At 49.6% G+C, this 14,010-nt stretch overlaps 1 protein-coding gene across 13 annotated transcripts in view; it reads right to left on the minus strand.

The window, feature by feature from the left end:
- The window catches only part of BCORL1 (BCL6 corepressor like 1), a 30,897-nt gene extending 17,311 nt beyond the window's left edge, over positions 1–13,586 (minus strand). The window contains exons 1-4 of one of the 13 annotated variants that reach the window (XM_088664540.1): positions 13,453–13,471; positions 8,660–8,744; positions 3,233–3,365; positions 734–824 (exon numbers count right to left, since the gene is read on the minus strand). In XM_088664540.1, the coding sequence (XP_088520666.1) occupies positions 734–824; positions 3,233–3,318 (177 nt within the window). In that variant the 5' untranslated portion in view covers positions 3,319–3,365; positions 8,660–8,744; positions 13,453–13,471. Of the gene's footprint in view, positions 1–733; positions 825–3,227; positions 3,366–8,659; positions 8,745–10,740; positions 10,896–11,794; positions 11,919–11,977; positions 12,111–12,446; positions 12,469–12,570; positions 12,592–13,452 lie in introns of those variants that run through there. The other 12 variants (XM_088664545.1, XM_088664538.1, XM_088664539.1 and 9 more) reach the window with 12 other exon arrangements.
- Positions 13,587–14,010: the final 424 nt, after the last annotated feature.

Below are 14,010 nucleotides of genomic sequence, written 5' to 3' on the forward strand. Positions count from 1 at the left end.
CCCAGAGTGGCTAGGGAAATCCAGCCAGATGGGCAGGTATAATAATAATAATAATAATATTAATAATAATAATAATAATAATCACCACCACCACCTAGCAATTTCATTGCAAAGGCAAGTTTTGAACTCAGAACTGTCCAGTTCATGTTCTGGTTTGTTTGTTTTAATAGCCACTATGCAAAATTTGTTCGAAGAAAGCAATGTAAGAATCCCTTTCCTGCTTCATCAGATCAAAGGTCCCTATTTGTCCCCAATATCTGGTGCTCGGGGATAGACTGCCTCAGCATGTGGAGGTTCCATTTAGCTATCCAGGCTTAAGAAACAGGAATATCCTTTTGTGCCAGGTTCAGATGACTTGCCCATCTAGCCCAGGGCTATCTTCTTTGACTGGCAGCGGCTTCCCAGGGTCTCAAGGAAGAGTCCTTCCTAGAACCTGCAACCTGATCCTCTGGAGTTGAAGTGGATTGAACAGGGGTCTATACAGGTGCAAAGCAGTTGCTCTACCTCTTGGTCAGGGGGTAAACAGCCATTAACAAATCTCTCCTTCTCCTCCATGAATGTGCATAACACCCTTTATATTAAAAAGTCACCCAAGTCCGTGGCCAACAGTCCACCCTGTGGCAGCCCACTCCATTTGAGTTGGCCAGATAATTAGCCACCTATGCCCTCCGTATCTCAGAAAGCGTCAAAGCTTCCTCCCTTAGGTACAGCCACTAATACCAGCTGCCATTACCTTGGAAAAGCTGCTGCCAGTGCAGAAGTCAGAGGAGCCCAGATGCTGGGAGTTGCTGGTGTTGGATTCTTCATCAGAAAGTGGGGCTCTCCTGTTGCAGGAAGAAGAGAAAGAACAGTGGAGCTGAGAAACAACCTCCCAAGCCTGCAAGACCCAAAGCATCCCCCCCAACCCACTTTTGGGGATATCTCTTGTGAGCAGATGCACATAGGCAAGGGGCTTCGTCAGCCAGATGCAGTTCATGAGTCATACACAGCTCACACTTGTCCTAAAGGATGTGCAAGCAAGGCAAGGTTGGGCTTCCCAACCTTCACCAGTGGGCCTGTATAACTTAAGAGAAAGTCAGAATCACTGAATGCTTCAACCTTAGTCTCCAAGTGTTGCTGGACTAAAACTCCCATCATGCAAAACCAGTTAGCCAAGAGTCAGGGATTATGGGACCTTTAGTCAAGCAACTCCAGGGAAGCCAAGGTTGAAAAACACTAATAAAGCCATAACAAGGGACAGACACCAGTTCCCTTCCAAGACCTTTTCCTACCCATTTGCCCCGATTCATGTGGCACCCACTCCCAAATCTATGCTGTTTTGGGTCCAGGGCTACAGCTTCCCAAACTTTACCACCAAGGATGATGTAGGTAAACTTGTGAAGTAGCAGGTGAGATTGTGGCCAAAGTTAGTGTGGGGGGGGGGAAAGAAGAGGCCAAGAATCTTGATGATGAAAGAAGAGATCTCTTCCATCTACCTCCCCCCCCCCCGAGATCCCTCACCTCAAGCTTCCTAGACTTTCCACAAATTCTCTCATATCTGAACCATGGAGAAAACCAGCATCAAATACCCCACGTTATCCACTTGGCCTGACCTCAATCCCCTTCTCTACTTAAAAGTGCTGAGTGGAAAGCCTGGCCATGTTTTTATAAAGTAATCTTTCTTCCCCTCCACCCCAACATTTTGGGGGGGGGGGGAGAGGTAGAGCAGCACTATCTCTTCAAAAACATGTGGTTAGCGGTGGTGCTGTCAGGTAATTTCAGGCTGCATACACGCTATGAATTTAAAGCACGTGACTTTCTTCTAAGAATCCTGGGAGCTGTATACTCCCTCACAAAGCTGCAATTCTTGGCAACTAAAAACGACTTACAGTTCCCAGGATCCTTTGGGGGAAATCATTTGCTTCAAATGAGCTTTAGATTTATGGTATATACACATCGTGGAAAAACTGTTCTTGCTGGGGGCAGCGGGGGACTTTTGCTAGTTATTATGTGCATTATATTACTTCAAAAATGTGGAAATCCATTTGGGACCCTTCTTGCTCCTTTTGCTAAGGAGTGGGGCTCTGGACATGCAACTCCAAACCCTGCCCTGATAGCACCACTGCATACAAGAGATTCAGAGAGGTGACTGTGATCATGTAGGAGTGATTCGTCCCCCTTTGCCTCTGCTGGTGATGCATACGGCTACAGGTGAAATGTCATACATCTTCCAGAAATTCAAAGGATTCAGAAAAGCTTCTCCATTCAAACCTGATGCATTGAAAGTTTCTGATTTTAGCTTAAAAACTACCATCCCAATATAGATCTCACAATATTGAGTACTACTTGGCCAAATTCATACTTTAAACTAATGATGGTAATGATAACAACTTCTTCTTCTTCTATGTGCCACTTAATGACAAAAAAGGCTCGATACCATGTGATTCAGTGGTTAGAGCAGACCAGGAAAGGAGTGACCCAGGTTCAAACTCCCGCTCAGCCATGAGGCTCCCTGGGTGACTTTGGGCTAATCACTCTTTCAAAGTAACCTACCTCACAGGGTTGTTGTGAGAATAAGCAACGGGGGATAGAAGAACCACAAGTTACTTGGGGGAAAGGATAAAACCTTCATTATTATTATTATTAAACAACAAAGCCACACACATCCAGCAAAAAAGAGAGTGTTAAAATAATTAACAGAGATCATAAAATGTGCTGGCTGGTGCTGATCTGAACCGTAGTCAGCACATCTTGTGGGTACCAAGAGAGCTACTTTAAAGCAGCAGTCTTCCAGCTTTTTCAGACCCAGGAACTTCCTTTAGCTCAATCATACATATGCTGACCCATTTATTATTTTTCTTACCATATATTTGTACGGTTGTAGAGCATCTGTTTTGACCCACTGTTGATAAGTAGTGTGTACCTGGTGCAAAAGTTGAAGGCTAATGTCTGGTGCAGGGAACTTGTGTCCCTGCAGATGTTGCTGGACTGCAACTCCCATAAGCCCCCAGGCAACAATCAGGAATGATGGGAGTTGTAGCCCAGCAAAGTCTGGAGGGACACAGGTTGCTCAGCCCTGCTCCAGAGTCTCTTTGCCTAAAACGCCCTACAAATTAAGTCACCTGAACTGCATTTCTGCAAACTGGAGGACACCCCTTTTCCCAGCATCCTCTAACAAGGAATCCGACCACCTCACACACACCAGCGGCCCAACCTCTTCCCTCCCGGCCTGGGGAGGCCACACGCACCTCACCTCTCTTCGCTGAGGCCACACATGCGAATCCGCTCAGCGCCAGTCCAGTTGTGCACTCCGCTGTAGAGAGGCGCTGCAGAGATCATGACAGCCGCTCACTGCCAGCCAGTCTCAATCCTGTCACAGGCTCTGCCTATTGAAAAAAACAACAACAACGAAAACACAAAGCATTAGGGCCAGATTGGACAGTTGCTGTTTTCAGCTTCAAAGGGGCAGTTCAGACAAATAAAGAGCAGGGGGGGCAGTCACACTGACCCTTGGGCTAAGGTGGGGTGGTGCCATGCACAAAGTTAGGCTGGAGGCAAGGGCATCTGAAGAAATGTTTTTGGGAAGTTGGAGTTAAAACACCAAAAAGAGGAAAGCAAGCTAACTTCTCTGCCGCACAAAATGAGAATAATTATTTCTTTTACTTTTTTGCCTCGTATCTCAGTCTTGAAACTTAGCTTGTTTAAAATGAAAAGTGGGCAATCTGGGAGTTATGGTTCATGGGGTACAGGGCTGTCTGTGGGGGGGGGGCGCTTAACATGCAAATTTTGTGGGGTACTGTGGGTGAGAAGAAAGCAAAGTACCATACAAAATGGGAGGCGGCACTGGGGGAGAAGCAGAGAGCACAGATGGGACAGGATCTCCGCAGATGAAAGATGCCAAAAGCAGAGGCCAAGGCTGCACGAGCAGCCGTGCGTTTGCTGAAAGTGCAAGGAAGGATGGGGGTCAACGGCAGAGGCACGAAGGCCCCTTGAAGGATGCAGCAACAGAAACGGACATTGTTGAGTGCATTCTTTTTTTGTTATTCCCAGGGAGGATGTGGGACGGGAGCCAGACAGAACCATTCCCAGGGAACAGAGAAAAGGGGAGAGCAGGAATCCCTCGCAACCACAGGAACAAAACCCAGGGATTGAAAATTGGGTAGAGGGGAAGAGGGAGAGAGAGAGAGAGAGACGGACGCACATACATAGAAACACACACTCCAAGCTAGGCAGTACAAGTGCAAGTTCCCAAGGAACTACGAGGAGTTCCCTTCTGGGCAGGCAGCACGTAGGGAGGTGCCAAGTGAGAGAATTCCACAAAGGAATTTGCAGAAGTGCCCTCGACCAAGCCCGCTGAGAAGCCACCCTGATGGAGTCAGGAGCCTTGAGAAGCAGCAAGCACCTTCTTTCCCAATCCTCAGTATCCCACTCCCTCAGCAGGAAGCTAGCCATGTACACCTCTTGGGGTCCTACAATGTCATCTTGTGTAGCCTGGCAGATGAGCAGGACCCAAAGCTCTCTCTCTCTGCCAATCTACAGTGAACCATTACAACAAAACAGAGGCACCAGGAAAACAGCTCAAGCCTACAAATGTTTACTTGGAAGTTGCCCTGCTTTCAGCACAGTTGAGGCTAACTGTGAAGAGGATGCTGCAATCTGTAGGGTCTTCCAAATTTAGTAAACACCTTAGCAATGGAGTTTTGAACATAGCTCTCATGAGAAAGGGGAAAGCTGCCTCCAACTTCTCCTGTTCTCTCCATTCCCCTGCCTCAGCTGCCTTTTTCAGAAGCCTGTTCCAATTGCCAGAGATCAATTCGGAACCCATGCAGAAATGCTTGCTGTTTTCCTGTTTCATTGCAGAGTTATTCAAGAAGTAACACACTCGATAATACCGGAATGATCATCGCTTGGGAGTGCTGCACTTGGTCCAGGATGTTGAGGTTCATGCTGGAAGCATGGAAGGGATTTTGGTAGCTTACCCACAGAATCAATTCAAAGCACAACTGTGTATGCCATTTATGCTTTTGCAGGGGTTAGTCCTGCAAGTCAGGGAGGGGCTGTGGATCAGCAGAGGAGCACCGTGCTTTGTATGTGAAAGCTCCCAGGTCCAATCTCTGGCATCCTCAAGTAGGGCTGGGAAAGAGCCCTGCCCCAAATCCTGGAGAGCTGCTACCAGTCAGGATATGGCCTGCTACTCATTCATCAATAGTTCTTGTAACCTGCCCTTCATCCCAAAGAGGAGCACAGGGTGACTAACAACATAACATGAAAAGAACTGTATGACACAACTGCCTATCAGTACAGTAAACAGTACCAGATAGACCCAACATCCTTTGGTCCCCAGCCCAGCCCAAACGCAGGACAGATTAGTGAGTTTTTAAATTTTGCCTGAATGTGACCAAAATGGTGGACGATCCGACGATACTCAGGATAGAGTTGCATAAATAGGGGGCTGCCATGCTTCATTTTACTGTATAAGGCAGCTTCTTATGTTCCAAAGTTCTCATGCAATGGCAATAGAGTAATAGCTAGTCAAAACCTTACGGGTGGGAGGAGAGGTCTGCAACTGTGCTCACACACCCCTTCCTAATGGTCAGGAAAGATGCAAGAGAGAGTGTGTGTTGGAACCGAGAGAAACTATCCTCAAGATAGTCTGGAGGAACACCTTGATCGTCCATCTGAACAGGTGGTAGGAGAATTGCTCAAACAAACAAAAGGACTTCTCTAGATTTTTGTCCTCTTCAACCTGGTCAATTTCAGGGGGCCTCTTGCAGGCTGCAGCATTACAATTAAGGACCACTAGGCTTTCCATAGTTAAAACCATACTCAAGGCAGCTTACAACATGAAAAATATTACATATTTGCAAAAGTAGCCATAAACAATAAACAAAACATCAGAAAGTACACAACCGAATGAAACAATTTCCACAACGTTCCTCATCAGTGAAGTCATGAGCGCTATCCATTGCACTCACACAACCACATTCCAGACAGCACTCTAAATAGCAATCCCTTACCCAGCTGAGCAAAGAATTTAAAATTTCCCAACAACAATATGGTTCCATCAGTGTTTTTCAGGAGGGATGGGGGTGATGGTGACTGCAATACCCTTTCAGAACAGAAGCAGTTCCTCAAGGGAAAATGCCCTGGTCCTGTGCAAGAGATGAGCCACAGCAGCACATTTCTTGGTCTTCAAAATAAACACGCGAAAAGGAATTCCAACCCTGGATGGAACTCAGTGGGTCATCTAATACAATCTCAGTGTAATCTCAGTCAAATGTAGTTGGTACAAGTGTCAACGTGGACCTGGAAAACCCTTGTCTGAGTCCTTGTTAAGTCATGAAGCTCACTGCAGGACCTTGGCTTAGTCACTCACCCTCAGTCTGTGCTACCTGACAGGGCTGTTGTGAGAATAAACTATGATAACCCTCATGTATATTGCCCATAACTCATCCTAGAAAGAGCAGGATACAAACATGATTGATGGTAACAATAAATAACCTCCTACCCTAGGAGACAAGATCTCTTAGATGACATCCAAGAAAGACAGGAAGTTAACTCCATTGCATAACTGCTCTCCAAACTTCTTAAATAATTTTAGTCTACATCTGTCATGGAAGTTCACTACAAAGCTAGGGAAATGGCAGAAGTTGGATTCTAGCACATAATTATACAAAATAGGGTGCACAGGACTCCAATGTTATATAAATGCTGGTGCTTGAAAATTTTATGTATTTCCAAAGTCTGGATTCAAACCCATTGCTTTTTGCTTTGTCCTCAGTAGAAATGATGTCTGATACCCCTAACTTTGCATAGATCCTGCCCAGATCTGTTTTCTGCAGAACATATATTTCATCCTGATATCATGATCTGAATTTTCTGCTGAAGGGTCCAGACATATTCTGAAGGGTACCAAACAGATGAAGGGACTTTACAATGCTACTGCCTGGAACAGCAAGGAAGTCTCTTGAATAGAAGTGATTAGCTTAGTCCTAGCAGAGAGGAAAGGGCAAAAGTGGGACAAGGCAAAAGACTGGGTGTTCTTGCCTAAGATGCCCTGAAAATCTCTCCTAGGACAGATGGAAAAGAAAGAAGGGGGGAAAATATCAAAAAGGATGAAAATCTAAAGGAGGCGGACAAAAAGAAGCGTCCAGAGAAATTGTTTTACAGTTTATGCATTTGTAAAAGGAGGGCTTATTTCTGCAAAATAAAATCCCCAAAGAAATAGCAGGACACAAAAACTCCAGCAGTAAAGTTTCAAACCGCATGTTGCCTTGAATACATGTGTTGTCTTACTTTAGCCAAATAGCTAAACTTATTGTTCCCCTAGTTCCTTCTCCTCCTACTGCATACCCCAAATGCATACCCAAAATGATCAAACACTATTTTATCTGAAGAATGACAACACAAGCTTTTCTAGCCATAACACACCATTCACAGATATCAACACCCGCTCTGGTTTTGGACAACAAAACGCAGCTTTCCTGCTGTCCTTGGGAGATATTCTAGCCTCCTTTTTTATGTCTTTCCCATCACTTCCAAGTGGGCCATTTAAATTTTACACCCAATGATCCAGAAAGCTCAAATCACAGGTTGCAATAGGTAGCAATGGACAGGATAGGAATACTAATAATAATTCAGGTTTGTGCTTTAAGAGGCTCAAAGCACTTAAGATACATTATTTCAATAACTCATACAACAATCCTGTAAGTTAGGTCAATATTATGATCCAGGATGGGTGGGAAAGCAAACACAGCGGTTTTCCTAAGGGCACTTTGTTCACAACAGAACAGTATTTACCACAAAAGATACATTTTACATGTGCTTTAACAATCAACAACATTTGTCTGTGCTCTTTTTGCGCACTAAAACTTCATTGCAAAATCCAGTTAAATGCATTCTCTAATGAGGACTTGTGTTCCAATCCACAGACAAGTTTAGGACTGTTGAACTGGGTCAATACATTGCAAAAAAACAAACACAAAAAACACACAAAAAAAATCTGACTGATTGAATTCCTCCTCCATCCCAAAAGACTACAGAGCAGAAACAGGAGAACCTATGGCCCTCCAGATGTTGCTGAACTCTAGCTCCCATCACCCCCAGCCAGCATGGGCAATGGTCAGGGATGATGGGAGTTGTAGTCCAGTATGTTCTGGTGGGCCACAAGCTTCCCACCTCTGCCACAGAGGAAAGACCAATGTCTGAATAAAGCTTTAGATGTTGTTGGAACATACGGTATTTACTAAGAATCAGGGCAAAATTTACAACATACATATGTATACTGTAAAGCCAACGGCTTGTACAGCTTTGAGAGCTTCAGTGGCTACCACAAAAAGTCAAAATTGACATCTCTGCTGGTGCTTGCAGAGACAAAGGCCAAAAGGAAATGAGCTCCGTCAACAGTTAAAGGCCAGACGGATTAACAACATTTCTTATAGCTCTTGTGTTTTCAGGTCAGCACTCCAGATGAAGAAAGAAGTTTATTCCCAACCTGCAATCTCTTTAAGTTAGCCTTTGACGGACACTTGGTACATAAACAAGTATGCTCCTGAATTGAATTCCATATATGACATTTTTCTTTTTAAATATACTTTCCAGCCCCCACCCCATGAAAAACAGCAACCATCACGTAGGAAAAGTTGCCAAAACTTTGGCAATATAGAAAAGATAAAGTTACCCTATTTACTTATGCTGCACCTTTTAACGACCTGGAAATCTGGACGTTGAGAACTTAAGTGAAGCAAGGACTCAGCACTGGCAACCTGCAATTAAGCACACAACATTTCTGAGAGTGTACAGAATGCCTCTTTCTCCCCATTTAAAACCAGCTCCACTCCCTCACACTCTGCTTGTGAGTATGTATACAGAATGACTGTGAAAGCAATCTTTGCCTGCACACCTACACATTCCCTTTTCTTAAGCGTGCACGGCCAGGACAATGCACTCCTAAGCATGCAAAGACAATAATGCATCTCCACCGAAGCCAGGCACTTGCAAACTTTGCAACCATCTCCCCAGGTAAAGCCTCTCTCTTACTCACACTGTGCAATGGCACAGAGAGAACCATCACTCGCTTGCTCACTGCAGCCTGGCAAGGGAAGCCTCACCGTCGCAGCTGCAGATTAACATCACATTTCTAAAAAACACGAAGACAAGCTACCAAGCCTGGGAAAAGCCTCCTCCAGACCCCAAGCGCACACACATTGTCCAGCTGATGACGCGATGCCTGCAGCACATCTTCCCACCCCCACCCCGCAAATCGCCCTTCATCCCCATTTCAGCTTCAAAAAACGTCCCATCCCTTCACTCTTTCCTGCTGCCACTGCCAGGCTCCGATTTTCTTGGCAGGCTGAGAACTACAGGACAGTAAACACGCACAACGACTAGCTCCAGGGGCTGCCATTTGTGGGGCCAACCTGGAGGCAGAGCCATGGTTACAACAAATTGGAGGGGGGGGTGTTGCTCATGTGTTACCTGGACAAGGCAAGGCAAGGCAAACTGGGATAGCATGCAAAGCCCTAACTCTATCCTCCTCACCAACACAGACACCTCTTGTGCTTTGCAAGCATTCTCAAGCCACCCTCCCACCAAGACATCTGATTTTAAAGGGCAGGCCATTCCAAAAGGGCTGGCCAGTTACACTGCAAAGATGCCAACCAATACTTCCCACTCTTCCAAATAGGGCAAAAGTTGTCCCCCTCTTCCTGAAAACAAGCTTATGTTCTCTTCCCCTCCTGCGGACACACACTCTACCAAGACTCAGAGAAATCAACCTCCGGGAGAACGGGTCGCCTCCTTTCCGCCTTCAGCAGCCCATCTCTGCTTAACGACCGTCTAACATTTGGTTACTCCTTCGAGTTTAGCTCGCAGCCGCGACGCGTTCCTCTCCTTTCCCCCCGCGCGCCACGAGCTAGGCTGCCCGTCCCTTCGGGACCGTCACGGGCATCGCCCTTGTCTCTTGCTGGAGGGAGGGAGCGGGGTAAGGGAAAGAAAGAGGGAGGCGGCGGCGGCGGCGGCGGCGGAAAACAGCAACCCAAGACGCCTGGAAGGAAGCAGACGGGAGGGACCAACCAAGCTTGAGTCTCTGCCATTCAGAAGTGTATATGCCATTATCAGGTCTCTACTATCGGCGGATTGCCCCGCAACGTGCGCCCGGAGTCCGTAGCCGCTGAATAATTCCCCCTCCTCGCTCAAAAAATGAAGCCCAGAATTTAGACGGGGTGGTGCAGCTCAGGCTTCCCATGCCGAAGGATCACCGCACGCCCTAGATGCGCAGAGACTCGCGCAGACCACCGTATCCGCCTCCAGAGGCCAGAGCGAAAAGGGTGTCGACCCCCTCTGTCCGCCCCGTCGATGGAAGCATAGGAGAAATGGAAAGAGAGTGTGTGAGGAAGAGGAGGGTGGCGGTGGTCGAAGTAGTGGGGGTAAGCCCAAGCACCCTTTCCTGAGAACAGAAAGTGAAATAATCTGCCTGCTAGCCTGAAGCGACGATCGCTTCCTCCCTCGCCGTCGGGGCCGGAGCAGAAGCGGCCCTGCTGTCACCATCCTGTCCTGGACGGGACCTTACCGCGAAGGAAGGACGGGGGGGGGGGTCAGGTAGGGAGAGAAAAGGGCCGCGGTCCAAGGCCCGCTCCCCGTTTCCATGGAAACCACACTCACACGCCGCCCCCCCTTCCCTCCCCGATGGCGACGGAGGCGGCTGGGGGGGGGGAGAAACGGGCCCGGGAAAGGGAATCGCCGGGGACCGTCCACACGCACCTGCTTCCAGGGCGGGCCCCCGCCGGGGTACAAGGGGCATTCGATCCCGAGGGAATCCAGCCAAGCGGAGCCGAAGGAGCACAAGGGCCGGCCAGCGCGGCTCCGCCGAGCAGCAGCGCAGCGCAAGGAACAGCGGCGGTGGCGGCACTGGCAGCGGCAGCCCGAGTGTGAGGACGAGAGCGAGCCGCCGCCGACTGCTGCTTGCTGCAGGGCCTGCCGGGAAGTGTAGTCCGGCCGCTCGGCCGCCCCCACGCCCACCCGAGCCGGGCCCTGCCCTGCGGACTACGCCTCCCAGGCTGCACCGCGGCGAGCCCTGCCCGTGCGGGAGGGGCGGTTTGCTCTGAGCCAGCCGAGTCCGGAGAGGGAAAGAAGGGGGGGTGGAGTGTTGGGGGGGTTGAGAGGGGGAGGGGCCTCGCGCCCTGCCCGGGGAGGGGGAGGGGCTGGGTGAGGGCGGGGGGCGAGGGCGGGGACCGTCCTCCACCCGAGGGGAGGGAGAGATAAGAAGGGGCGAAGAGGAGGAGGCGGCAGCTGCTGCTGCGCTTAGGCTCTTGCTCGCCTCCCCTCTTTCCACCCCCCCGGGGTTACCCATTCACACGCACAAAACCAAGTCCTCGGGTGGTACTGGGCACCCATCCCAAAAATATGCACTATTAGCTCTCCACACCGATGAGGTCACGGGACTGGGAAGAGAAAAGAGGAGGGGTACATCAAACATTGCGGGGGGGAGTTAGGTGTTTTCTGGGGAGAGATCTACAATTTTGGGTAATCAAGCGGGGGCCTGAAAAGATAAAGGGGGCGCAAGGAACCCGCGTGGCGTTAAGGGAGGGGGAAGTGCAAGCCCCGGGTGCGCAGAGCCCAAGAGGGTCAAGCGGCGGATCAGCCGAGGGCTCCGCGGTGCCTAGATTGGCGTGCGCGCCTCTGCGCAGCGGGGAAAGAGAGGCGAAGACCGGAGCGGTGCTGTCCGGTGGCTGCACCGACGGAGACAGCCCGCAAGCGACTCGGGAGGGCTGCAGCACGCGGATGGAAAGAAGCAGGGTGCCCGTGCCGGGTGTACCTGGATCAGCCCGAGCTGATACTGCGCGCGTTCCAGGCTCCGCACCTGCGCTGGATGGGCGCCCCCTCGGGGTCGCAGCGCAACGCGGCGTCCGAGTCTGTCTCCCGCTCGCTCGCTCGCTCCCTGGGCGGCGCAAGCCGTGATCAGCACCGGCGCGCCCCGGGGAGCGGCTGGCCTGCCTACCTCCTTCCGTCGCCTGTTCGGCTCCTCTCGGGGATGCGGCCGGAGGGAGGCGCCCCAGCTCGGCCGGAGGATCGGTTGCTGGCTTTGACCCCCAGCCGGCCGGCAGCGTCCGTCGCCTGCCTGCTTGGCGGCCACGCTCTCCTTCACCGCCCGTCTGTCCGGGCTCGCAGCGCCTGCCCTAGAAGTTGCTCGAGCTTCGAAGGCCGCGATCGCCGGCCAGGCCCGCGCGAGTCCCACCTCGCGTCGGCAACACAAGCAGAAAGCCCACGCCGCGCCGCCCTGCTCAGTCCGGCCCCCCTGTGGGCCGTCTCGGCGACGATCGAGCCCGGCTTCCCTTCCCCTGGGCCCGTCTTCTTCGCGACTGCCCAAGGCCCTCCCCCTCTGCTCGGCCGGGACCCTCCTCTCGCACCCAAGTGCCTTCCCACCCGCGCCGTCTTGCCCCCTACCCTAGCCCAGCGCCCTCCCATACCAGGATCGCAGTCCATCTAGGACGAGTGGCGATGATCCCGTTTCCCCTCTAGTTTCTCCCCCACCTTTTTTCTGGCAGCCCCGCACGTCTTTACACCCGCGTGTGCACACACACCTCTCCTTACCAGTGTGCCGTCCGAGCGACTCGATCTCTTTGCCACACCTCCGCTTTCCCGAGCTTTAAACCGACTCCCCTCTGTATGGACCCAGCGCATTACATCGTCTGCCCCAGCCGTTCTTCCTGCTTTTTGTATTCCGCCTCAGGGCTAGTTCTTTCTACCACAACCTGGTTGGCCGGCACAGGCAAGCCCACCCCCCACCTCAGCCACCAAGCAGCAACTATGCAATAGGGGGCTATTAAAACTGTGCGACAGGGAAGTAAGCTAGTATGGACTTACTCTCCAGTAAGCTTCCTGAACAGCCCCCAAGAATTCTTTTAAGCAGGAATTCTTCTAAACTAAAGGATCCTAAAATCAGGAGGAATTTATTGTATTGTATTGCATTTTGCAGCTTTGAGGTAAGCTTTGCGTTTTGCAAAAAAAACTTTCTACAGAGATGGATGGAACTGTGATCAGGCAAAAGCCACCCAACAAACCCCAATCAACAACCCTTACTACTGAAGACAAATAAGTGCATTGAAGAGGATTGACTTCCCATCAGGATAGCTCCCTCTCTCCATTTATTATTTCTGCTCCTACCTCCCCCCCACCCTTGTTTCTTGCTTTTACTCAAACTTCTCTAGGAAGGCCTATTTAAGATTCCTGGCCAGGTGCTCAAAGTATAAAGTCATAAGAGGCAATTCCACCTCACTACCTTAAACTGTATGTGCCCCAATCTAGAGAGCATTGTGGACTGGGGGCTAAAATTAAACTTCCATTACCTCCTGTGCTCAAGGAAAGTTTACTTCTTGTATGACTTCCCTGGTTTATGTGCACAATGTGTTGTTCTTCTAGCAGTACAGTAGCTCTGTGCTTCTGCCTCATCTTCCGTACTAAATGCCTCCTTACCTGCTGAAAGGCCACCTGTATTTTATGTTTCTGCCAGTGGCCAAAATCACACAGGATGTGAAAGTTAGAACAAGACAGGTCCACGAAGATGACCTCCTGGGTGTTACTATTGGACAAAGTTGCTCAGATACAACGCCTCAAACTCTTCCATCAGTGTACCTGTGAATTCAAAAATGGTATGTTTCAGAAGTGAGGGAAAGAAATTTAACAAATATACAGCTAAGTCTGTAATTCAGCAACCAAAGCAACACCAAGCTCCAGCTGAAGTTTCTTGCATAGTAAGAAGACATCCAGGTGATTTTGTGTAAGATGTAGACCAGAATAGGACAAACCTGCTTAGAAATTGGGGAGAGGAACAATTTACCCCAAATAACATGTTGCCCTTTAACTGCTCAGTGGTGGATTTCCCTAATGTGGCTAACGGGCCTAATAAAATGACTCATTTCTTTCTAGATGTAATGGGCATAGCTGAAGTATACCTGCTCTGCTGATCTACGTCACTTTAAATACTGGTTTTACAGCTGGTAAAGCATAGTGGTTTGGGCTCAGTGCAGACCA

Source organism: Zootoca vivipara, chromosome Z2 (genome assembly GCF_965207765.1).
Source record: "Zootoca vivipara chromosome Z2, rZooViv2.hap1.1, whole genome shotgun sequence".
NCBI lineage: Eukaryota > Metazoa > Chordata > Lepidosauria > Squamata > Lacertidae > Zootoca > Zootoca vivipara.